Below are 24,221 nucleotides of genomic sequence, written 5' to 3'. Positions count from 1 at the left end.
ATCTTAACTACTCCTGTACATCCTCCATACTTTTACAGTCCACCTTGGGAGTGGGTTTATGGAGAGAGATCAGAAGCTGAGCCTGCGCCATTCCCGGCAGATGATGGCTGTATTATCTGCCTCTAACAGGTGGGGTGAGTTTTTTGATGCTGTATATTTTCAGTGTGTAAAAAAAATTATGCAGCGTTTTATAATTCAAGTAAAGTGAATGGGACTTTAGGAAATGTCATGCCCACTGTGCTTTTTTATGCTTCGTAAGCTGACCTGTAATGCATGTTTTTGTAATCCGCAACGTGTGTGTGGATTTTGCACATAGGATTGCATTATATGTCAAAATCTAAAGGTAAGGGCAGTCTCACACGTCCAGATAATTCCGGTACCGAAAAAAGGTACCGGAGCTATCCGTGTCACATCCATGTGGCAACCGTGTGCTGCACGTGTGCCGCATCAGGACCGCACGGACGGCCGCTGGGGAAGAAGCGCTACAGTAAGCGCTGTTCCCCTGCGGCTGGTGCTGAACAGGGCTGTCATTCTTCTCTCCTGCCCTGCTGGCAACAGCGAGCAGGAGAGAATGAATGAATGAAAACCCGACGTGGGGTCCCCCCTCTGTTTGTGAACCAACCCGGCAAAGCTCACAGCAGGGGGCTGCTGTTCTCAGGCTGGTAAGGGGCCATTGATCTTGGCCCCCCCACCAGCCTAAAAACAGCAGCCCGCAGTTGCCCAGAAAAGGCGCATATATAAGATGTGCCTATTCTGGAGCTTTGTCGGGTTCTTCCCACTGCCCTGCAGTGGTGGCAAATGGGGTTAATAGGGGGTTAATAGTCAAAAATGAACATCACTGATGCCATTTTATTAGCCACATGCATTCCCCTATGACCATAGTATTCTTTGCATGAAGTCCTACAGTGTCAAGCACTGCTAATCCAGTATTTCAAAGCAAGGAACCCTAAAACTGAAGCTGTAAAACAACAACAATCTTCACAGTCAAAAAATCCACCATCCACCTGAAATCACTTGTTAACAGCTAGCCTGAAAAGAAAGAGCTGCCCTATTGATATGAGGTCACTGGGAGCAGGACAGTCCAGACCGGGAGAGATCGTCGCAGTGCAGTAGAGGCATAAAGTTAGCAAATACAGTACCTGCCAGTAAGTTCTTAGCCCCGTAGGAAAGAACAACCCAAAGTCCAGGATAAACCCCGCTAATAATGTAGTATCTTTCGTATTGTGAAATCTGGCGATCTCTAGCCCTGTATGCTGAGATTGCTTAACTCCTCCATTTATTTAACTTGTGAAAAAAGAGCTCAATACATACCTGGCCTTTTGAATGTAACATAAAAAAAAATGTTGAGTTTTGAAGAAATGCCGTGACAGTAAAATTGTCTGTTGTAGTCCTCTTCAACAACTTTTGTAAAGTTCATAGTTTTTAAATATTGTGTCTCATCTTCTGTAGATATTTCACTAAAGGTAAAACAAAGTATTTTATCACTTGCTATACATGTGACCAACTGAAGATTCAACATATGAATAATTACCTAACAGTTACTTTAAAGGGTAAGTTCTCACAGGGCGTTTTTGCAGTGTTTTTTTGCTGTGTTTTTTATGCCAATTTTCAGCTGCTTTTTTCATTAGCAGCAAAGCCTATGAGATTTCAGAAATTTCATACACACAGATTGTTTTTTTTAGTGATCAGGATTTTATGCATTGCAGTGTTTTTTAGACATAGAGCATGTCACTTCTTTCAGCGTTTTTTCAGAGTTTTTCACCCATTGACTTGAATGGATACTGAAAAAAACGGTGCAAATACGCTGGTTGACTTTTCTTGCAGCGTATTTGCTGCAGAAAAGTCAAGGACTGCCGGATATGACATCAATCGGCTCTGCTACATCTAGATGGCAGACTGAATGATGTTTCCATTCAGCCTGTCATCCAGCAGAGTAGCCTCGAACCCCATTCACTTGAATGAATGGGGTTCGGGAACAATACAATACAGTGTTTTCTGTGCTGTCATATGCATGACATCATCCCTGCCGGTCAGAGAGCCGCAGTTCCCACGCTATCAAAAGACAGCAGGAGCCTGCAGCTGTGATCGGAGGTATGAAATCTACCTCCGGTCACTGGTGTCAGATGATAAGACTACTCTGCTCCCATCATCTGACACCTGTTTACTATGATCGCAACAGGTGAATGCTGGGAGGCGGTGGGCGTCTTTCGGCGATGACGCCGGGACGCATGCGCGGTAGAAACACGCCATTAATCGTGTTCACTATAAAACGCTGGGGAAAGGAGTAATTGTGTAGTCCCTTTTGAAAAAGTAAATGTGAAATGCGTCAGGGGTGACACGTGGCTCCAGGGCAACCAGGCACCATACTTTATGGGTAATCGCTAAAAATAGTAGCTCAAATTGGGGTTTTTTTGCAGTCACTTTGGCTGTTGGTTGAGGGCTGGTCCCTCTATATATGTTTAATGCTATTATAACTATTTAAATGGTCATGATTGGTTGCTACAATACTGAATACTTATATGAGATTATGTAGTTATAACTATGTTTATGTGCCACTATTATTATATTTGCCTGAGTATTGTCCTGGATATATAACATCTAGGGTCACATTTGAACACAATTGTTTTTATCTTACTGTAAAAATATATATTTTTGCTAAATAAATAAAATTGTTCTTTGTATAAATTCATGTATAGCACTCCTTTTTCTTCTTTTTATGATATATTTTGGAGTTTACATTTACAAAACTATAATTGATGGGTATATAATAAGGTTAAAATCCACTTGGATGATTGACTAATAAATATAGGTTTTATTTTGCCCATTGTTGTCTTTGGTGATTTTATTGTAATACTATTTTATAGTAGGGCGGTGGAAAATGTAACTAAAGTAAATAAATCACACTTGGAATCAAAATGACTATAAATAAAAAAAAGCGTATTTCAATACTTTACAAAATAAGTCTCCATAACGATTACTAAAATACTATTTGCAGCATGGCAGGACATTTCTAGTGAGTGTTGGCAGCTGAGAGCTGTAGTTTAGTAAGAGCTGGGGTTGCAAAAAAGCAAAAACCCCAGCTTCATCAAATTATTCCTGAAAACACCAATACATTTTTTAATTATTGTAATTTAAAGATTGTATTACTTTTTATTGACTTCAATTTTTACATTAATTTCAAGGCTACAATGCAAGTGAAAACATTTTGCAAGTTTTAGAAACTATAATTGTACAAAACATATATTTTTTAAAAAAGTACTTACTCTGTTGTTCCTATTTTAACTCTGTCATTTTCAGCATAATAGTCCATAAAAGTCTCATTGAAAGTCCAGTACAGAATCAGGTTTTTATTATATAACACTTTACAGGTAAGATCAATAGCAGCACCTGTTAAAATCTTATGTTAGAACATCCAATAACAAGGACAAAATCCATTAAATATGGTCCTACAACAGTTAGGTATAGTCATGGACAATTCACAAGTCTAAGCAAAAACAACCCCATCCACATGTATGTTATGGATTTTTAGTAGCAGGGATTTTTGTAACTCCTCTAATAATAGCAATAATGGTGGCAAAATAGATGTTAGAGAGCAAGGAATCCATATACAGTGGGTATGGAAAGTATTCAGACCACTTTAAATTTTTTCACTCTTTGTTTCATTGCAGCCATTTGGTAAATTCAAAAAAGTTCATTTTTGTTCTCATTAATGTACACTCTGCACCCCATCTTGACTGAAAAAAACAAATGCAGAAATTTTTGCAAATTTTTTATAAAAAAGAAAAACTGAAATATCACATGGTCATAAGTATTCAGACCCTTTGCCTAGTATTGAGTAGAAGAACCTTTTTGAGCTAGTACAGCCATGAGTCTTCTTGGGAATAATACAAGTTTTTCACTCCTGGATTTGGGGATCCTCTGCCATTATTCCTTGCAGATCCTCTCCAGTTCCGTCAGGTTGGATGGTGAATGATGGTGAATATTGGTGGACAGCCATTATCGGGTCTCTCCAGAGATGCTCAATTGGGTTTAGGTCAGGGCTCTGGCTGGGCCAGTCAAGAATGGTCACAGAGTTGTTCTGAAGCCAATCCTTTGTTATTTTAGTTGTGTGCTTAGGGCCATTGTCTTGAAAGGAGAACCTACGGCCAAGTCTGAAGTTCAGAGCACTCTGGAAGAGGTTTCCATCCAGGATATTTCTGTACTTTGCCGCATTTATGTTTCATTCAATTGCAACCAGTCATCCTGTCCCTGCAGCTGAAAAGCACCCCCATAGCATGATGCTGCCACCACCATATTTCACTGTTGGGATTGTAATGGGCAGGTGATGAGCAGGGCCTGGTTTTCTCCACACATACCTCTTAGAATTATCACCAAAAGGTCTATCTTCGTCTAATCAGACCAGAGAATCTTATTTCTCATAGTCTGGCAGTCATTCATGTGTTTTTTAGCAAACGCTATGTGGGCTTTCATATGTCTTGCGCTGAGGAGAGGCTTCAGTCGGGCCACTCGCCAATAAAGGCCCAACTGGTAGAGGGCTGCAGTGATTGTTGACTTTGTGGAACTTTCTCTCATGTCCCTACTGCATCTGTGGAGCTCAGAAACAGTGATCTTGGGGTTCATCTTTACCTCTCTCACCAAGGTTCTTCTCCCACGATTTCTCAGTTTGGCTGAACGGACAGGTCTAGGAAGACTTCTGGTGGTCCCAAACGTCTTATATTTAAGGATTATGGAGGCCACTGTGCTCTTAGGAACCTTGAGTACTGAAGAAATTATTTTGTAACCTTGGCCAGATCTGTGCCTTGCCACAGTTCTGTCTCTGAGCTCCTTGGCCAGTTCCTTTGACCTCATTATTCTCATTTGGCCTGACATGCATTGTGAGATGCGAGGTCTTATATAGACAGGTGTGTACCTTTACAAATCAAGTCCAATCAGTTTAATTAAACACAGCTGGACTCCAATGAATGAGTAGAATCATCTCAAGGAGGATCACAAGGAAATGGACAGCATGTGACTTAAATATGAGTGTCTGAGCAAAGGGTCTGAATACTTATGACCATGTAATATTTTGGGTTTTTCTATGTTAATAAATTTATACATTGTTGATTTTTTTCAGTGAAGATGGGGTACAGAGTGCACATTAATGAATTAATGAGAAAAAAATGAACTTTTTTGAATTTACCAAATGGCTGCAATGAAACAAAGAGTGAAAATTTAAAGGGATCTGAATACTTTCTGTACCCATTGTACAGTATGTACACAGAGGCCACTAAAAGACATCTCTGGTATATAAATTATACAGGATATATTCAACTACAGCAAATAAATATAAACGTTTTATTTTGCTTCCGCTTTTCTTTTTTCTTTTACATTTAACATTTTCTATTGCATTTTTCACACAATGGACTCAAAGCTCATTCATACTGAATATGACAAAAACAACCTTCACATGATTCTATATGAACTAAGCGCTACGTAAAAGCATAGTAGTGGGTTCATGTACCTCAGAGGGAACCTTTAACCCCTTAACCCTCAAGGGTGGTTGGCCCGGTCATGAACATGCAAATTTTTACAATTCTGACCACTGTCCCTTTATGAGGTAATAACTCTGGAACGCTTCCATGGATCCCGGTGATTCTGACAATGTTTTCTCGTGAGATATTGTACTTCATGTTAGTGGTAAAATTTCATTCAAATAACTTGCGCTTATTTGTGAAAAAAACGGAAATTTGGTGAAAATTTTGAAAATTTCGCAATTTTCCAACTTTGAATTTTTATGCCCTTAAATCACAGAGATACGGCATACAAAAAACTTAATAAGTAACATTTCACATATGTTTACTTTACATCAGCACAATATTGGAACCAAAATTTTTTTTTGTTAGGAAGTTATAAGGGTTAAAAGTTGACCAGCGATTTCTCATTTTTGCAACACCATTTTATTTTTACGGACCACATCACATTTGAAGTCACTTTGAGGGGTCTATATGATAGAAAATACCCAAAAGTGACACCATTCTAAAAACTGCACCCCTTATGGTGCTCAAAACCACATTCAAGAAGTTTATTAACCCTTCAGGTGCTTCACAGGAATTTTTTGAATATTTAAAAAAAAATGAACATTTAACTTTTTTTCACAAAAAAAATACTTCAGGTCCATTTTTTTTTATTTTACCAAGGGTAAAAGGAGAAATTGGACTGCAAAAGTTGTTGATCAATTTGTCCTGAGTACGCTGATAACCCATATGTGGGAGAAAACTACTGTATGGGCACACGTCAAGGGCTCAGAAGGGAAGTAGTGACGTTTTGGAATGCAGACTTTGATGGAATGGTCTGCGGGTGTCATGTTGCCTTTGGAGAGCCCCTGATGTACCTAAACAGTGGAAGACCCCCATAAATAATGCCATTTTGGAAACTAGACCCCCTAGGGAACTTATCTAGATGTGTGGTGAGCACTTTGAACCCCCCAGTGCTTCACAGAAGTTTATAACGCCCGGGCGTGAAAATAAAAAAATTGTATTTTTTACACAAACATGATCTTTTAGTCCCCAATTTTTTTATTTTTCCAAGGGTACCAGGAGAAATTGGACCCCAAAAGTTGTTGTCCAAATTGTCCTGAGTACGTTGATACCCCATATGTGGGAGAAAACTACTGTATGGGCACACGTCAGGGCTCAGAAGGGAACTAGTGACGTTTTGGAATGCAGACTTTGATGGAATGGTCTGCGGGTGTCATGTCGTGTTTGGAGAGCCTCTGATGTGCCTAAACTGTTGAAACTCCCCACAAGTGACCCCATTTTGGAAACTAGACCACCCACAGAACTTATTTAGATGTGTGGTGAGCACTTTGAACCCCCAAGTGCTTCACAGAAGTTTATAACGCCCGGGCGTGAAAATAAAAAAATTATATTTTTTTCCACAAAAATGATATTTTTGCCCCCAATTTTTTTATTTTCCTAAGGGTAACAGGAGAAATTGGACCCTAAAAGTTGTTTTCCAATTTGTCCTGAGTAGGCTGATACCCCATATGTGGGGGTAAAACACTGTTTGGGCGCATGGCAGAGCTTGGAAGGGAAGGAGCACCATTTGACTTTTTCAACGCAGAATTGGCTAGAATTGAGATCAGACGCCATGTTGCGTTTGGAGAGCACCTGATGTGCCCAAACAGTGGAAACCCCCCAATTCTAACTACAACCCTAACCCCAACACACCCCTAACCCTAATCTCAGCCCTAACCCTAACCATAATGGGAAAATGGAAATAAATACATTTTTTTAAATTTTATTATTTTTCCCTAACTAAGGGGGTGATAACGGGGGTTTGATTTACTATTTATGGTGGGCTTTTTGTTTGGCAGCTGTCATACGCTAAAAGACGCTTTTTATTGTAAAAAGTTTTTGCATCACCACATATTGAGAGCTATAATTTTTCCAACTTTTGACCCACCAAGTCATGTGAGGTCTTATTTTTTGCGGGACACGCTGACGTTTTTATCGATATCATTTTCGGGCACGTGACATTTTTTGATCGCTTTTTATTCCGATTTTTGGGACGCAGAATGAACAAAAACCAGCGTTTCATGAATTTCTTTTGGGGGGTGCGTTTACACCGTTCTGCGTGCGGTAAAATTGATAAAGCGGTTTTATTCTTCGGATGAGTACGGTTACAGCGATACCTCATTTAAGTAGTTTTTTTATGTTTTGGTGGTTTTATGCAATGAAAACAATTTTATATAAAAAATAATTATTTTTGCATCGCTTTATTCTGCGAGCTATAACGTTTTTATTTTTTTGCTGATGACGCTGTGTGATGGCTCGTTTTTTGCGGGACAAGATGACGTTTTCAGCTATACCATGGATATTTATATGCATCTTTTTGATCGCGCGTTATTGCACTTTTTGTTCGGCGGTATGATGATAAATCCTTATTTTTTGCTTTGTTTTTTATTTTTGTTTTTTAAGGGGTTCGCTAAAGGGGTTAACAAATGGGACAGTTTTATAGGGCGGGTCGTTACGGACGCGGCGATACCAAATATGTGTACTTTTATTTTTTTAATTATTTCCAAAAAAATTGAATTTATTAGGGAATATTTTTTTTTTTTTTAATTTATTTAGCCATTTTTTATAAATTATTTTTACACTTTTTTTTACTTTGTTACACAGTCCCAGGGGGGACATTACTGTCATGTGACAGATCAGCGATCTGTCACAGGCACTGCACAAGGCTTCCTCGTGCCTGCGCTTTGCAGGCACTGAGGAAGCCAGCTCCCTCCAGGCCCCCGACGGTCCCCACCGCCATATTGGATCTGGGAACCTGCAGGGAAGGAGGCCCCCGGAGCAGCGCTGCACATCGCGCTGCTCCGGGGGGCTCAGGGAAGCACGGAGGGAGCCCCTGCCGATGCTTCCCTTTAACCCCCGGTACACTGCGATTGTGTTTGATCGCAGTGTGCCAGGGGTTAACGTGTCGGGGGCGGTCCATGACCACCCCTGACACATAGTGCCGGGTGTCAGCTGTGATAATCAGCTGACACCTGGCCTCGATCAGCGGCGCTCACTCTGTGAGCGCCGCTGATCGCTGTGACGTACTATCCTGTCCTTGGGAGGTAAGTCCCAGGGCACATGGACGGGATAGTACGTCACATGGCAGAAAGGGGTTAATGGGGTTCTCCAAGAATGTAATAAAATGGGCCTATCAAGTACCGTAATTCAAATGGCAGCTCATCAAAGTCACATGTAGGAGAAACTGCAGTCTACAGAAGCACCTGTGCCTCAACTGAGAGAAGGTCAATATCATAAGATCACATAGCTCCAAGAGCCGAGCAGAAGGGCTGTCACATCAAAAGAAATAATTCTTCTCATCAGCTAGCTGTACATGGAGAACTGGGACTAGAGGAAAAAAAATATCCTTTGTGCTCAATCAGCTGAGAAGATTTATTTTTTCTGATGTCACAGCCCTTCTCCTCGGCTCATGGTGGTATGTATGCTTACGATACAGCTCCCCTGTCGGTTAACATGCAAGTCTCGAGAGCTGTGCTGCTTCAGACTGCAGGCCACACTGACATGTCATTTAAGATGGGCTTCCAATTTAATTATGTGACGGGGGCCATTTTATTACATTCTGGAACAACCTCTTTAATGCCTCCGCACAATACATTATTCATATAGCTGTGAGGCATGTAATTAAATTTTATCTATAAAACTAGAGGATAACTCACCTAATTCCACATCAATGATGGTATTTGTCGGGAATAGCATGACAGGTTCTATTTCTTTTGGGGTATCTAAAGAATAAAATATTGAAAAATTATATCAGTGCTTGCCTTTCAACATAGCAGAGCCGTTTGAAAAAACAAAGGAGAAATCTGTTGGGTTGGTATGAGCAACAAAGACTATTTCTCTTGGATTGCTTTGTTGTGCATATCTCTATTTTGACTACATCATCCCTTTGTATGGTTTCTTTTATTATCTACACAATACAGATGATTCTAATCTACAATCCTACGTACCGGTATATGAGTCTATGCAGAGATAAAATAAATTAACTCTAATCGGATAAATAAATCCACGGCATAATGCATACAATTTCCAATATTTACATCAGCTATCCTAGCATTGACAATGTCAAAATTTAAAGAGGCTGTCTAAAAACAAAATATCACTCATCCACAGGTGATCTACAGGTTGTCAGTGTGGGTCCCACTACTGTGATCTGCACCAAATGGGGAACTTTCATCTCTATTAACAAATGGAATGGCAGATCGGATGCCTGACAGCCGCTCCATTGATTCTCTATGGGGATGCCACAGAATGTCGAGAGCAGCACTGGGCAACCTAATAAGGAATTAATAGAAGACATGTTGCACATGAGCACTGCCACTCCATTTAGCAGAGATAATAATTCCACCATCTGCCGATGGGTGCAGATCCCAGCAGTGAGACCCTCACCGATAAGCAAGTTATCTCCTATCCTGCATATAGGTCATAACTTATTTCTGTAAAAAAGAACCTTTAACATAAGGTACTTTTAATTGCTTCCGCAAACTTTAGTAACAGTGCATTACTCCTACTATGCTGATTGCACACACACTTTGTGTCAAGCCCCCTTCTCACATAGCGAGATCGCTAGAGATCTCGCTAAAGCATCACCAATTTTGTGACGCAACAGCGATATCGCTAGTGATCTCACTTTGTGTGACACGTACCTGTAACCGTCCCCCCCACACTGGATATCGCTGATCGCGCTCGAACGTCCTGGGCCATTTTTCCCTCGTTGGCGTCCCGCTGGCGCTGACTAGCGACGCATGGACGCAGGCGGAAGTCGTCATCATCGCTGCGGTGTGACAGGTAAGAACGACCGCCGACGGGCCGCTGCATCGCTGGTGAGGTCTGCCTGTTTGGCAGCTCACTAACGACCATTTAGAGATGCACCAGTGATCCTGACCGGGTCGTATCGTTGTTGGGATCGCTGGTGCATCGCTAGGTGTAACGGGACCTTTAGTCATGTTTTGTACTATACGCACTAAATTAAATTTACATAAACAGAAATAACTTTTTTTAAAGGGTCTGATGGCTTGCTCTTCTTGAAATCACAAAACCCAGAAGTTAGTAATTCCTAAAAGTTATCTCCCTGCTTCAGTGCAGGCTCTCCACGGCTCAGGTCGTTGACATGCACGTCGTTGGACTTGTCCGGTCTAAAACTACAAGTTTGCAATCACTCTGTGTGAATCCTCACTGTGAAGATTCTGTATTGGGAACGGTGTCCATGTGACCACAAGTATGCAATATACATATTTCCGGCCACAGTATGACTAGAAGGGAACGGCCTGGCTCATTGCAAGTGTATTGAGTGATGCGGGAAACAGTCTCGTGGGATTGTGGCCAACTAAACTGTGTGTGCGCAATGTGTCATTTTGTACTAAAGATCCTATTACACAGTGCAGATTGCACATGTCATTTGATATTTTCTCTATTTTTACTTGCATGCTAGGCAGATAGCGTGCCACTCACTGCAGCTCTGTGTGTGTATTAAGTTGGAAGCGCTGGTGTAGTTTTGTATATAAAGAAATTACTAAAGGAAAACCACTTAATAGTTTGTTATACCTATAAAAGATATTCAAGATATTTATTGCTAATGAAAACGCCACCGAAAAATATTCTATATAATAAAACATTTTTCATGACAAAAATATTCAGTGAACAAGAATTTTTTATTATTTAAATTTTACACTTAATTTCCACAAATGTAATAAGTTTAAGCATTAAAAAACACATGATTATGCATGTGTGCAGGGGTACATCAAGAAACCACAAGGCTGGGAAAGAGACACCAAAACTGAAATGAAAAAATGCAAAAAAAAAAATATAAAAAAAATATAAAAAAAATAAAAAAGTGGACTGTAAATTCATCAAAATGTGAAAATGTAATTAATATAAAATTAGTGCATTTTGGTAAACAATAGTGTTATATAACTCATATATAAATTTAATACTATTGGTGCAATAATATATAAAGTGCTAAGTGCATTATAGATCCCTATAATTCATGAATGGGCAACCAAACCAAATTAATTATATGTTCACAGGCTGTGCATATAGTAAGACAGAAAGTGCTTGGTGCATATATGAATCTTGCAAATCCTATTATTCATATAAGAACAGCCATAACTGAATCAATTATTCAATGTGAGTCTGTGCACATAACCATATAAAGTTTTAAGTGCCATTGAGGTTTCCCCTCCTCACCAATTAACTTGTTGCAGTGACCCTTTTTAGTAAACGCTAAATAGCAATAGAAATAGAGATCATACCAACCCTAGTTTCCTAAAGTTCCCCTGCACACATCACTCCAACGCACGTTTCGCTATTGTTTCATCGGGGAAGCTTGTAATAGTTTGGGCTGCGGTCATATTTACCTTCAATAGTGCAGGAAATGGCACGAGACAGGTTATATGTTACACCTCTGTACGTATATGGCACTTCACAAGTGTAATTCCCACTATCATGGACTGACAAATTTCCTATATTCAAGGTGTTTTCGAAAGCTGAGAAACGCTCACCATCCAGATGCAATGGCTGGCATTCCTGTAACCAAAGACACGACATTCACCAAAAACGTAAGATCATTAATTGGAAAACTCTCTGAATATTGTTCTTGGTAAATGGTAGCTGGAGGAAAGAAAGATGTCCTAAGGCTGGTTTCACACTTGCGTTTTTTTCCCTACACATTAACATGGGTGCGCATATGTGCGCATAAACACGCGTTTGTATGCTCATGCATTTTTTTGTAGTGTGCGCTCGGGCGCACAAAATGCATCCTGTTGCATTTTTTATATGTCCGACTTGCCCCAAAAAAACGCATGCGCACGCAATGCGTTTTTTTCTTTACAGCAAAACACCCATTCTAGTCTATGGGTGCGCATACGTGCGCACGTATTTTCAAAAAAATGCACCAAAAAATGCACACAAACGCATGATGCGTTTTTTTCATGCGTTTGTGTGCGCAAAAAACGCACAGCAAAAAAACGAAAGTGTGAAAGTAGCCTAACATATGAACACTTAAGGTACAATGTCATTTGTTGTTTCTTGGCCACTGAGTAAATGAAAACCCCTGGGATGTGCAGGGAATTACTGAGAAAAATATTGTTTTAGTGTACAAAAGTAGCAAAACATAAAAAAACAAGTCTACTGACTAAAGCAGATCAATCTAAAGATCCACATTTATCCTGTTCTCTACTTGCAAATGAGGAGGCAGGGAGGCTGCGCAGAGATGAAATAATTCATTCTTGCAGTGGTTTACATGGGGCTGGTCGCATTGGCACCGGTCCCTGTGTAAACCACTTAACCCTTTCTGATGGATTGCAGCGGGGGACCTGACTGAGCAGCGGAGAGGTAAGGAAATTATTGCTTTTTTGTTTTCTTTTTGTTACAGGTCTATGGTTTATTTTTGGATTACCAGAGCAATAAATCTTGTCAAAAACTTGGTGTCTTTATTTCATTAAAATAATTTTTAATTAATGTCTGGGTGTGTTTTTTAACCCTTTAATAGTCTAGGGTTAATAATGGATAAGTGTCTAATTGACACCTCTCCATTATTAATCGGCTTAATGTCACCTTCCAATTGCAAGATGACATTAATCCACTAATATTAACCCATTAGCCACTGCTACAGGGGAATGGAAATAGAGAGGATAAGTGCCAGAAAAGGTGCATCTTATAGATGCGCCTTTTCTGTGGTGTCTGGGGGCAGATTTTTGTAGCCGGGGGGGGGGGGCAAAATCAATGGTCTCTCTCAATGCTATTATTATCTGCCCTCACTCACTGGCTTTACCTCTCTGGTTGCGATTTGCCGCGGGAGCCCACGCATTTTTTTCCAACGAATTAACCCCTTAATTTAACACCTAGACGTCCCAAATTTTACACACAAATCCTACTTTAATTATTAGTCAGGGACATATAAAAAAATAAATGAAATTAAATGGTTTACTGTATGTAAACCATGTGTCATTTCATGTCGGGTTGGGGAATGATTTTACAGAAGCCGGCAATTGATTTTGCGACTATTCTGCTATGTAGAACTGTATGAAATGTAAATATCTAATATATAAAGCTCAATGTGTGTGTGTATGTATGTATGTATGTCCGGGATTGGCATCTGCACCGTTGCAGCTACAGCCACAAAATTTTGCACAGTCACATGTCTGGACCCTGAGAGCGTCATAGGCTATGTTGTGAGGTGAAATTTTAACCCCGCGTGTTCCAATTCACCAAACAATTTGGCCCCTAGGTACATAATGGGGAAAAAGTGTATGTATGTATGTATGTATTTCCGAGATTGCCATCTGCACCGTCGCAGCTACAGTCACAAAATTTTGCATAGTCACACGTCTGGACCCCGAGAGCATCATAGGCTATGTTGAGAGGCGAAATTTTAACCCCGCGCGTTCCAGTTCACCAAACAATTTTGCCTATTATTCTTATCATTTCTATGGTGTTATCGTCCTTCTGTAAAGCTGCAAACAACACAATTTAATACCGTCGCAACACAGACCACCTTCTGACACAGACTGCAGGGGGAGCCCAGTATCACACAGGATAGGATTAGATACACGGCTCAGCAGACAGTATCACACAGGATACGATTAGATACACAGCTCAGCAGTCAGTATCACACAGGAAAGGAATAGACACATGGCTCAGCAGTCAGTATCACACAGGATAGGATTAGATACATGGCTCAGCAGTCAGTATCACACAGGATAGGATTAGATACACGGCTCAGCAGACAGTATCACACAGGATACGATTAGATACACAGCTCAGCAGACAGTATCACACAGGATAAGATTAGATACACGGCTCAGCAGTCAGTATCAGCCAGGATAGGATTAGATACACGGCTCAGCAGTCAGTATCACACAGGATAGGATTAGATACACAGTTCAGCAGTCAGTATCACACAGGATAGGATTAGATACACAGCTCAGCAGTCAGTATCACACAGGATAGGATTAGATACACGGCTCAGCAGACAGTATCACACAGGATACGATTAGATACACAGCTCAGCAGTCAGTATCACACAGGATAAGATTAGATACACGGCTCAGCAGTCAGTATCAGACAGGATAGGATTAGATACACGGCTCAGCAGTCAGTATCACACAGGATAGGATTAGATACACAGTTCAGCAGTCAGTATCACACAGGATAGGATTAGATACACAGCTCAGCAGTCAGTATCACACAGGATAGGAATAGATACATGGCTCAGCAGACAGTATCACACAGGATAGGATTAGATACACGGCTCAGCAGTCAGTATCACACAGGATAGGATTAGATACACAGGTCTGCACACAGTATCACACTGAATAGTATTAGATACATGGCTCAGCAGACAGTATCACACAGGATAGGATTAGATACACGGCTCAGCAGTCAGTATCACACAGGATAGGATTAGATACACGGCTGCGCAGTCAGTATCACACAGGATAGGATTAGATACACGGCTCAGCGGTCAGTATCACACAGGATAGTATTAGATACACAGCTCAGCAGTCACTATAAACACAGGAGAGGATTAGATACATGTCTCAGCAGTCAGTATCACACAGGATAGGATTAGATACACGGCTCAGCAGTCAGTATCACACAGGATAGGATTAGATACACGGCTCAGAAGACAGTATTACACAGGATACGATTAGATACACAGCTCAGCAGTCAGTATCACACAAGATAAGATTAGATACACAGCTCAGCAGTCAGTATCACACAGGATAGGAATAGATACACAGCTCAGCAGACAGTATCACACAGGATAGGATTAGATACACAGGTCTGCACACAGTATCACACTGAATAGTATTAGATACATGGCTCAGCAGACGGTATCACAGAATAGGATTAGATACACAGCTCAGCAGTCAGTATCACACAGGATAGGATTAGATACACGGCTCAACAGTCAGTATCACACAGGATAGGATTAGATACACGGCTCAGCAGACAGTATCACACAGGATACGATTAGATACACAGCTCAGCAGTCAGTATCACACAGGAAAGGATTAGACACATGGCTCAGCAGTCAGTATCACACAGGATAGGATTAGATACATGTCTCAGCAGTCAGTATCACACAGGATAGGATTAGATACACGGCTCAGCAGTCAGTATCACACAGGATAGGATTAGATACACGGCTCAGCAGACAGTATTACACAGGATACGATTAGATACACAGCTCAGGAGTCAGTATCACACAAGATAAGATTAGATACACAGCTCAGCAGTCACTATCACACAGGAGAGGATTAGACACATGGGTCAGCAGTCAGTATCACACAGGATAGGACTAGATACACAGCTCAGCAGTCAGTATCACACAGGATAGGATTAGATACACAGCTCAGCAGTCAGTATCACACAGGATACGATTAGATACACAGGTCAGCACACAGTATCACACAGAATAGTATTAGATACATGGCTCAGCAGACAGTATCACACAGAATAGGATTACATACACGGCTCAGCAGTCAGTATCACACAGGATAGGATTAAATACACGGCTGAGCAGTCAGTAACACACGATAGGATTAGATACACAGCTCAGCAGAAAGTATCACACAGGAGAGGATTAGGTACACAGTTCAGCAGACATTATCACACAGGATAGGGTTAGATACACAGCTCAGAAACAGGATGTGCCAAAGGAGAGGACATTTTCATTCCAAGAATTCCACTCATTCCATCTGATTTGTAATGTTGTTTATCAAAAGGCTCTTGAATGAGTTGAAAATAAAATACTATCAATACTTGGGTAATCGTTTAGTTAATTTGTGTTGCAAATCTATAGTGTTGAATATATGATGTGAAATGTTTTTATGTGCAATATATGGGCGGCACGGTGGCTCAGTGGTTCGAATCCCACCAAGGACAACATCTGCAAGGAGTTTGTATGTTCTCCCCGTGTTTGTGTGGGTTTCCTCCGGGTACTCCGGTTTCCTCCCACATTCTAAAGACATACTGATAGGGAATTTAGATTGTGAGCCCCATCGGGGACAGTGATGATAATATGTGCAAACTGTAAAGCGCTGCGGAATATGTTAGCGCTATATAAAGATTGTTATAATTATTATTATTATAATTTGTTATAACCACAGTTGGTTACTATGCCCAGGCAACGCCGGGCTCTTCAGTTAGTGTGTATATATGTGTGTGTGTCTCAGTGACATATATATATAATGTATTCTATGTATATATAGCTATTCTTTTGTTTCTTTATTAAACCTGTCTGTGTGATTTTACTGTGTCGCGCACTGAATTGCCGGCATTTCTAAAGGACACCGGGTGCGTATTTCTCGCAAGTCACACATGTAAAATATACGCGAGAAATATACGGCTGATGGGAGCCACCCCATAGAGAATCATTGGTCCGTGTGCAATGCATGTTTTTAACGTCTCTCACTCATCCGTATTTCTCTCTAGTGTGACGCCGGCCTAATTGCCGCAAAAGGAGGCTCTACAAAGTACTGACTTTAGGCGGTGAACATTTATTCACATTGAAGTTATTCTGACCTATTTTTTTGTTTGCTTCACAATAAAAAGAATACCAAATATTCACAGTTGTGGGCATGTTCTTTACATTAATTGATTCAAACTGAAAAAACAGTGAAATTACAGGTTGTGAATTAGCAAAATACAAAAAATGTACCTCAGGTTTCCATCTAAATGTAAAAAAAACATGCAATTCAGGAAAACCCCTCCAATGGAATCATTCTGTTAGGCATTGGGTTCCTGCAACTGCACAGCTGGAATCCAGAGCCTTGCATTTGGCGGTCTCCCATTCTCCACCGACTGCTCAGGAGCCAGCAAAGCAATCCTGGCGTTCCAGACGCCCTGCTCAGACCAGCTCTGTGGGTCTGGCTATTGCTGCCACCTCTGGGCCAGCAACAGCAGCGCAGGTTGCTCAGCAGCAAGCCACTCCAGAGGCCTCCCGTCACTCTACTGCAGGGTTTCCCAACTCCAGTCCTCAAGGCACACCAACAGATCATGTTTTCAGGATTTCCTTAGTATTGCTCAGGTGATAATTGCTTCACCTGTGCAATACAAAGGAAATCCTGAAAACATGATCTGTTGGTGTGCCTTGAGGACTGGAGTTGGGAAACCCTGCTCTACTGGGCATGCTCACGAGACGATCTCCCATTGGAGATCGGGAGTCACATGCCCAGGTCCTTCTCGTGATCTGATTGGTCCATCTCAGGGATCTGGAAGCTTCCGGAAGGTCACGGCTATAAAAGGTTTGCATGGCCACTCGGCCATGCGCTAGTATAGACTCTAGTTGCTATCTGTGTGAATGATGATGGATGCATGAACCTGCGAATGACTCATTAAGATCCCCTCCCTCTGATATTACGTATGTGGATAGGGACTTAGTGATAGTCAGCGCCCATCAGTGGCACGCTACAGGCCACAGTTCATATCACCACAGAACTAGCGTCCAACAGTGCGCCCCCTCTCGGGCATTGTCGTATAGCAGCTGTGTCAGTCACTGCTCTGCAGTTAGCAGCACTTGTTGGCGTCCACGGTAGCGACGCCACACGCACGGTATGTCTAGACGGACTCTGACCCTCTGCCTAGGGCCCAGCTCCTGTGACCATATACCGTGCATGCACTTCTCTGAGACCTGTGAATCCAACAGGCTTAGTATTTATGTTAATGCCATAAGCGGTCTCTGTGAAGTTAACAGAGTACGCCCAGTGCACACCGGGTGACATTCAACCCGTTTGCGATATACCGCCATATTTAGTGTTCGCCATTATCTAGCAGCAGTGTTAACACCTTCTGCACGGTGGACCCCGGGCGGCGAACGCACTTTCTATTATTTAATATTTAGTGTGTTCCGCCGTCCCTAACACATTCACTGTAATGACTCTGTCTAGTAAACATTCCTATGATCCTTTTGACAGTATATTCGTTCACTGACCATTCTTTATATACTCATCCAACTTCACAGTTTTGGGCAACTCCTGCTCCCATACTACAGGAGTTGAGCGAATTTGTTCGGGTTACCTCTTATTCTGCAAGCTATAGCACTTACAGAATAAGCTGCAGAGGGAACCCGGCTTCCTGGATCACGCCGGCTGATCAGCTGATTGGCGCCGCAGCTGCATGTGTCGCAGCTGTGTCAGCATGCGTGTTGGGCGAAAGAATGCAGCTTCAAGTATCCTAAGGAGACCATTGAAGCAAGTAAATAGAAAAAATGTTTTTACAAATAAAAAACGAAAAAAAAAGTTCAAATCACCTGCCCCATTAAAATCAAAACAATTAAAAAAATCAAAAATACACAAATTTGGTATCCCTGAGTTCTGAAACGCCCAATCTATCAAAATATAAAAAGAATTATTCCGATTGGTAAATGACGTAACGAGAAAAAATATCAAAACGTCAGAATAACGTATTTTGGTCGCTGCAACATTGCAATAAAATGCAATAACAGGCGATCAAAACATCTTATCTACCCTAAAACGGTATCAATAAAAGTGTTAGCTCTGCGCGCAAAAAAATAAACCCTCACCCAGCAGCAGTTCTTGAAAAATGGAGATGTTACGGGGTTCTGAAAATGGCCCATATTTTTTTTTTTTTAGATACTTTGGGGGGGGGGGGGGGGGGTTCACCACTTACACAAAAAAGAACCTTTCATGTTTTGGTATCTGCAAACTCGTACTGACTTGGAGAATCATAATGGCAGGTCAGTTTTCACATTTAGTAAACAGGGTAAAAAAAAATCCAAAAAACAATTGTGGAATTTTTTTTCCTGTACATTATATGGTAAAATCAATGGTGCCGTTAATAAGGACAATTCGTCCCGCAAAAAATAAGCCCTCATATGGCCATAGTGACGGAGAAATGAAAAAGTTATGGCTCTGGGATGAAGGGGAGCAAAAAACAAAAATGCAGGGGTTAACATATAGCACCTGGCCAGCTTTTCCAAGTAGGTTTCCTCTGCAAAACATCCCGTATATGCAATGACATAGCCAAACTTTTGTGCATGCTGCCTGTGTTTAGGGATGAATTCCTTGCATATGAATAAAACTAAAAATATTACAGTACCTTAAACCATTTGACTTTTACGTTCTCGTAGTTGACATAGATGTTTAGGTTTGGACATTCAATTGTATGTGATGGTGCTAAGATTATATCTTGTGGAAACATGACTGAATATTTATAGCAGAGACCATCATCATTCTTAAACACTTCTATTCTCCTTATCTTCTTCATGCAGTATGTTGAGTTCCTGTATGCAAAAGGAGAATTATACCAGTACCAGCACAAAGTGAAGGCAGCAGATATGTAACCCTACTAAACCTAAAAATATTTTAGGTGATCATGATAAATGTAAGTTACAAAGAAACTCTTTGTGGGGGAAGTTGCTGAGCAATCCATTCTGCTACTTTCCCTCTGCAGAGTAAGTAAAGTGTTACATCGTGCCATTCAAATAACTTGTCTCAGCTCTAGTTTAAAAGGGAATCTGTAAATAGCATCAACCCTCTGAATCCATGTATACAGGCATGTAGGTCACAGAAAGTTGAGTAAAACGATACCTGGATATCTGCCATACGATGTCTTATTCCAGAAACGTCTACGTTATTATCTGACATGGAGAAAGACTTGGGGATCCCAGTTAATGATAAATGTACCTGGAGCAGCCAGTGCCAGGCAGCGGTTGCCGAGGCAAACAGGATCATGGGGTGCATTAAAAGAGGTCTGGATACACATGATGAGAGCATTATACTGCCTCTGTACAAAACTCTGGTTAGACCGCACATGGAGTACTGTGTACAGTTTTGGGCACCGGTGCTCAGGGAGGATATAATGGAACTAGAGCGGGTACAAAGGAGGGCAACAAAATTAATAAAGGGGATGGGGGAACTACAATACCCAGAGAGATTAGCAAAATTAGGATTATTTAGTTTAGAAAAAAGACGACTGAGGGGCGATCTAATAACCATGTATAAGTATATAAGGGGACAATACAAATATCTCTCCGAGGATCTGTTTATACCAAGGAAGGTGACGGTCACAAGGGGGCATTCTCTGCATCTGGAGGAGAAAAGGTTTTTCCACCAACATAGAAGAGGATTCTTTACTGTTAGGGCAGTGAGAATCTGGAATTCCCTGCCTGAGGAGGTGGTGATGGCGAACTCAGTCGAAGGGTTCAAGAGAGGCCTGGATGTCTTCCTGGAGCGTAACAATATTGTATCTTACAGTTATTGTTAGGTTCTTTAGAAGGACATAGATCTGGGGATTTATTCTGACAGAATTTTATAGGCTGAACTGGATGGACTAATGTCTTTTTTCGGCCTTGCTAACTATGTTACTATGTTACTATTATTAATGTGTAAAAGAGCTGTTAAGATCACTGGGCCAGACATAGATCTCCCAGAGAATCTGCTTCCAAAGCTTATTTTAAATGAAAGGGGGAGATTTCAGTGTGAGACACCTAATGACCGACAGTCTGCTCTCCCAATATCACTGCAAATCTGAGTGTGATTATTAGTAACAAAGTACGGTAGTGCTGAATTTTGTCTCATTACAAACACATTTACGGTTGTACTGTAACTCTCCTCTCATAGCGCTATCGGTACAGCTGTGCCTGGCTGATTGCAACTAACACTTCTTCAGCTCCATCTCACAGGCAGCCAGTGAGGGTGGAGGAGCAGTGCAGCTCAGCTCATAGCATTATGAGGGGAGAGCTGCAACTGCAGATGTGTTTGTAATGAGACAAAGCTTAATTCTGCTGTACTATTGCAATCACACACAGCTCTGTGGGGAGAATACAAAAGCATTAAAAGAAAACTCTCCATATTAATATTAGTTAGCTAATGCTAATATACTTGCTAGCAGGGTTGCGGCGAGGGCTGCCTGACTCATGATATTCTGTATTAGCCTTACCATCTAAACGTTTGTTTTCAGCACTTTATGGTTTGTGTGTAACAAGCCATTGATATTTCTGCATATATCATAGAATGTAAATCTCCACCAATATCTCAAGTTTTGAATAGGCAAGCGTTTAGCCTTTATCACTTGTGAACACTCTCTCACCTGAAAATACATTGGTAGAAGCCATTATCCTGTAGATCCACAGGGATAAACTTTAGGTAATTTTCATCTTGGTGAACTCTTGCTTGTCTGTCTGACGTGATTTCTGTTAGCGAGTCATTTCTTATCCAGGTTACATTAAAATCATTTTCTTCAAATAAGAAGTACAGTGGGCAGGCAGCAAACAAAGGCTCACCGACACTAGCATATTCAGTTTCAAACTCCACTCCATAATCAATACAGGACTCTGCAAAATAAATCAAGCAGGAGATTATCATTAAAAACATGAAAAGTCTGGCTTTAGGAAATGTAAAGCTTTGATTTTAAACAACTTTTGCATAAATTTGAAATCACAAAAGTACCTGATATTCAGAAGTATAGCATTAATAACAAGAAGAACAAGCTCAGTTACTCTGTGCCCACGAGTCTCAGAAAACAAAGCTGGGAAGGCTATAAAATATATAATAATTTAAATTTCAATGGGCATCAAGATGTAGAATATGGCGCATACAACACTGGAACAACATAGTAGTGTACCAATTGTTGCTCTTCCTGGATTGGGAAGTGGGCCCAAATTTGCGGAATATTTTCAGCCATTCTGACCTAAACATATGGATAAAATTGATTATAGTAGCTGCACTACGGGTGCAAATAAAGCCTTTATACGCACTTGCTGCTTTGCCCTGATATGGGGGCGCCATTACACAACAAATGAGTAACTACATTCAAACATTAATATTTGCGTATTCCTTAACGGAGAGTTGGGTACACTTTGGACAACAGGTTTATTTAAAATCTAGAAGGGCACCATTAAAGGTACATCTGTATTTAGGAGCACAATATGCAGCAAATTCTGTATTCTGAGCCACAGTGTGAGGATTATTCAGGGTCACACTGTGGAGGAATTTTATTCAGAGGCACAATGTAGCTCATTTTTAAACTAGGGGCATAGTATATAGACATATTTGAACTCAGGAGCAAAGTATAGGATAGTTTATGTCCATAATACCAAACTGAGAAAGAGGACAGCACCGCCGATACCGCTAACAGTCTGTGCACATGGTGTTATAAGATATCGCAGGCAAATACCTCAAGACTTCAGGTGCTTACCCATAAAACAGCAGCATCGTAGATCCAGTTTTAAGAAGAAAAGGCGGGTAGCACTCCCTAATCTTTAAAAGTTCCATGCTTTATTGGAAAATTTTAAAAGATCTTCACCGGGAGAGTGAATAAAGGAGGGTGCAGGTGCTAACGATGGCTGTTTCGGCCAGAGTCACTGGTAAGATGATAGAGGGGAGATAAGTGTCAATTTGCTTAACAACGTCAGGGATATGAAACTAGAACATTTTTCTCCAGCACACTACATGTTGTGAGGGTTAAGTTGCATAAGAAGAGCTGGTTTTATGTGGACCTTCAGAGAGCGGGTGGGAGAAGGTCCACTTTATCTCCCCTGGCAGGAGACCTGCCAGGACCTGCGTGAGGTCATGGTCATGTGATCAATCACATGATGGGGATGTCACAGGCTTGGGTTTAAATAACCAATCTCTACAGGCAGTCTGGGTTCAGCTAGCCTGGAGAGAGGAGTCTCCAGAGGCTTTGTGGCTCGTCGGGCACAGACTGAACCTGTGCTGCTCCAGAGCGGGGTGCCACGCGCAACATATGGACTTTGTTGCAGCATTATGTTTTCTTTTGTTGTTTTGTTAATGTTTTAGCCATAAAGGCTGATGTTTGTGTCCCCACGAGTTGGTTTATGCTGCCTTACAATAAACCAACAAGGATTTAAAGAGACGGTGTTTCCATTTTTCAACCTCTGTGTGCCGCCACGTGAGTGAACTACCACAAGTGGTGGAGAATGCGGGCATCGTTAAGGAAACGCCAGTAGCAGTCGTGATCAAAACCGCATGTCCTGGGTAAAGGAGGCCACAAGCCAGCGGACGGCATCAGGCAAAATGGAGGACCTCCTCAAGCATCTGGTGAGCACTCAGCAGCAACAACAGCTGACCCATCAGGAGACAAGTTGCTCATCCAGCAACTGCAGCAGCATCAGGACCAGTTCAGACAGCAGCAGCAGATTGAGTTGCTTGCCGAGGCAATTCAGGGAAGACTGGAAGCCCAGCCCAGAAGTCCAGGTGATGACACACACGTCCGGAAGGCAGTAAGATGAGCGATGCAGTAAATGACCCAAGGTGATGATGTAGAGGCATTTCTGACTGTTTTTGAGCGGGTGGCGGAGCAAGAGAGACTGCCTCCAGACCAGTGGGCGGAGGTGCTATCCCCTTATCTAATCGGCGAGCCCCAGAAGGCTTATTATGACCTGGCCTTACAAGATGCCCGGGAATATGTCAAACTGAAAACTGAGATACTGGCACGCTCAGGGGTGACTATGTCTGTCTGAGCCCAAAGGGTTCATCACTGGGTGTATTGCGGTGATAAGCCACCTCGCTCCCAAATGTTCGACTTACTCCACCTGGTGCAGAAATGGTTGCAGAGAGAGTCCTGCTCCCCAGCCCAGATGGTGGAGCGGGTTGTAATGGACAGGTTTATCCATTCCCTTCCTAGGTCGGTACAGACATGGGTGGCCCAGGGGGATCCTCAGAATGCGGATGACCTGGTCGG

General features: G+C 41.5%; 1 protein-coding gene across 5 annotated transcripts in view; it reads right to left on the bottom strand.

The window, feature by feature from the left end:
- The window catches only part of LOC141101394 (interleukin-1 receptor type 1-like), a 226,197-nt gene that overhangs the window by 30,185 nt on the left and 171,791 nt on the right, over positions 1–24,221 (bottom strand). For all 5 annotated transcript variants that reach the window (XM_073590456.1, XM_073590453.1, XM_073590452.1 and 2 more), the window contains 6 exons: positions 21,609–21,852; positions 19,617–19,800; positions 11,909–12,077; positions 9,212–9,277; positions 3,264–3,387; positions 1,312–1,457 (listed from right to left, as the gene is read on the bottom strand). In XM_073590456.1, the coding sequence (XP_073446557.1) occupies positions 1,312–1,457; positions 3,264–3,387; positions 9,212–9,277; positions 11,909–12,077; positions 19,617–19,800; positions 21,609–21,852 (933 nt within the window). The remainder of the gene's footprint in view (positions 1–1,311; positions 1,458–3,263; positions 3,388–9,211; positions 9,278–11,908; positions 12,078–19,616; positions 19,801–21,608; positions 21,853–24,221) is intronic.

The sequence above is a fragment of the Dendrobates tinctorius genome, unplaced genomic scaffold (assembly GCF_039654945.1).
Source record: "Dendrobates tinctorius isolate UK_male_01 unplaced genomic scaffold, ASM3965494v1 ptg000117l, whole genome shotgun sequence".
In the NCBI taxonomy this organism is placed as follows: domain Eukaryota; kingdom Metazoa; phylum Chordata; class Amphibia; order Anura; family Dendrobatidae; genus Dendrobates; species Dendrobates tinctorius.
This window is presented reverse-complemented; position numbering and strand designations above follow the sequence as displayed.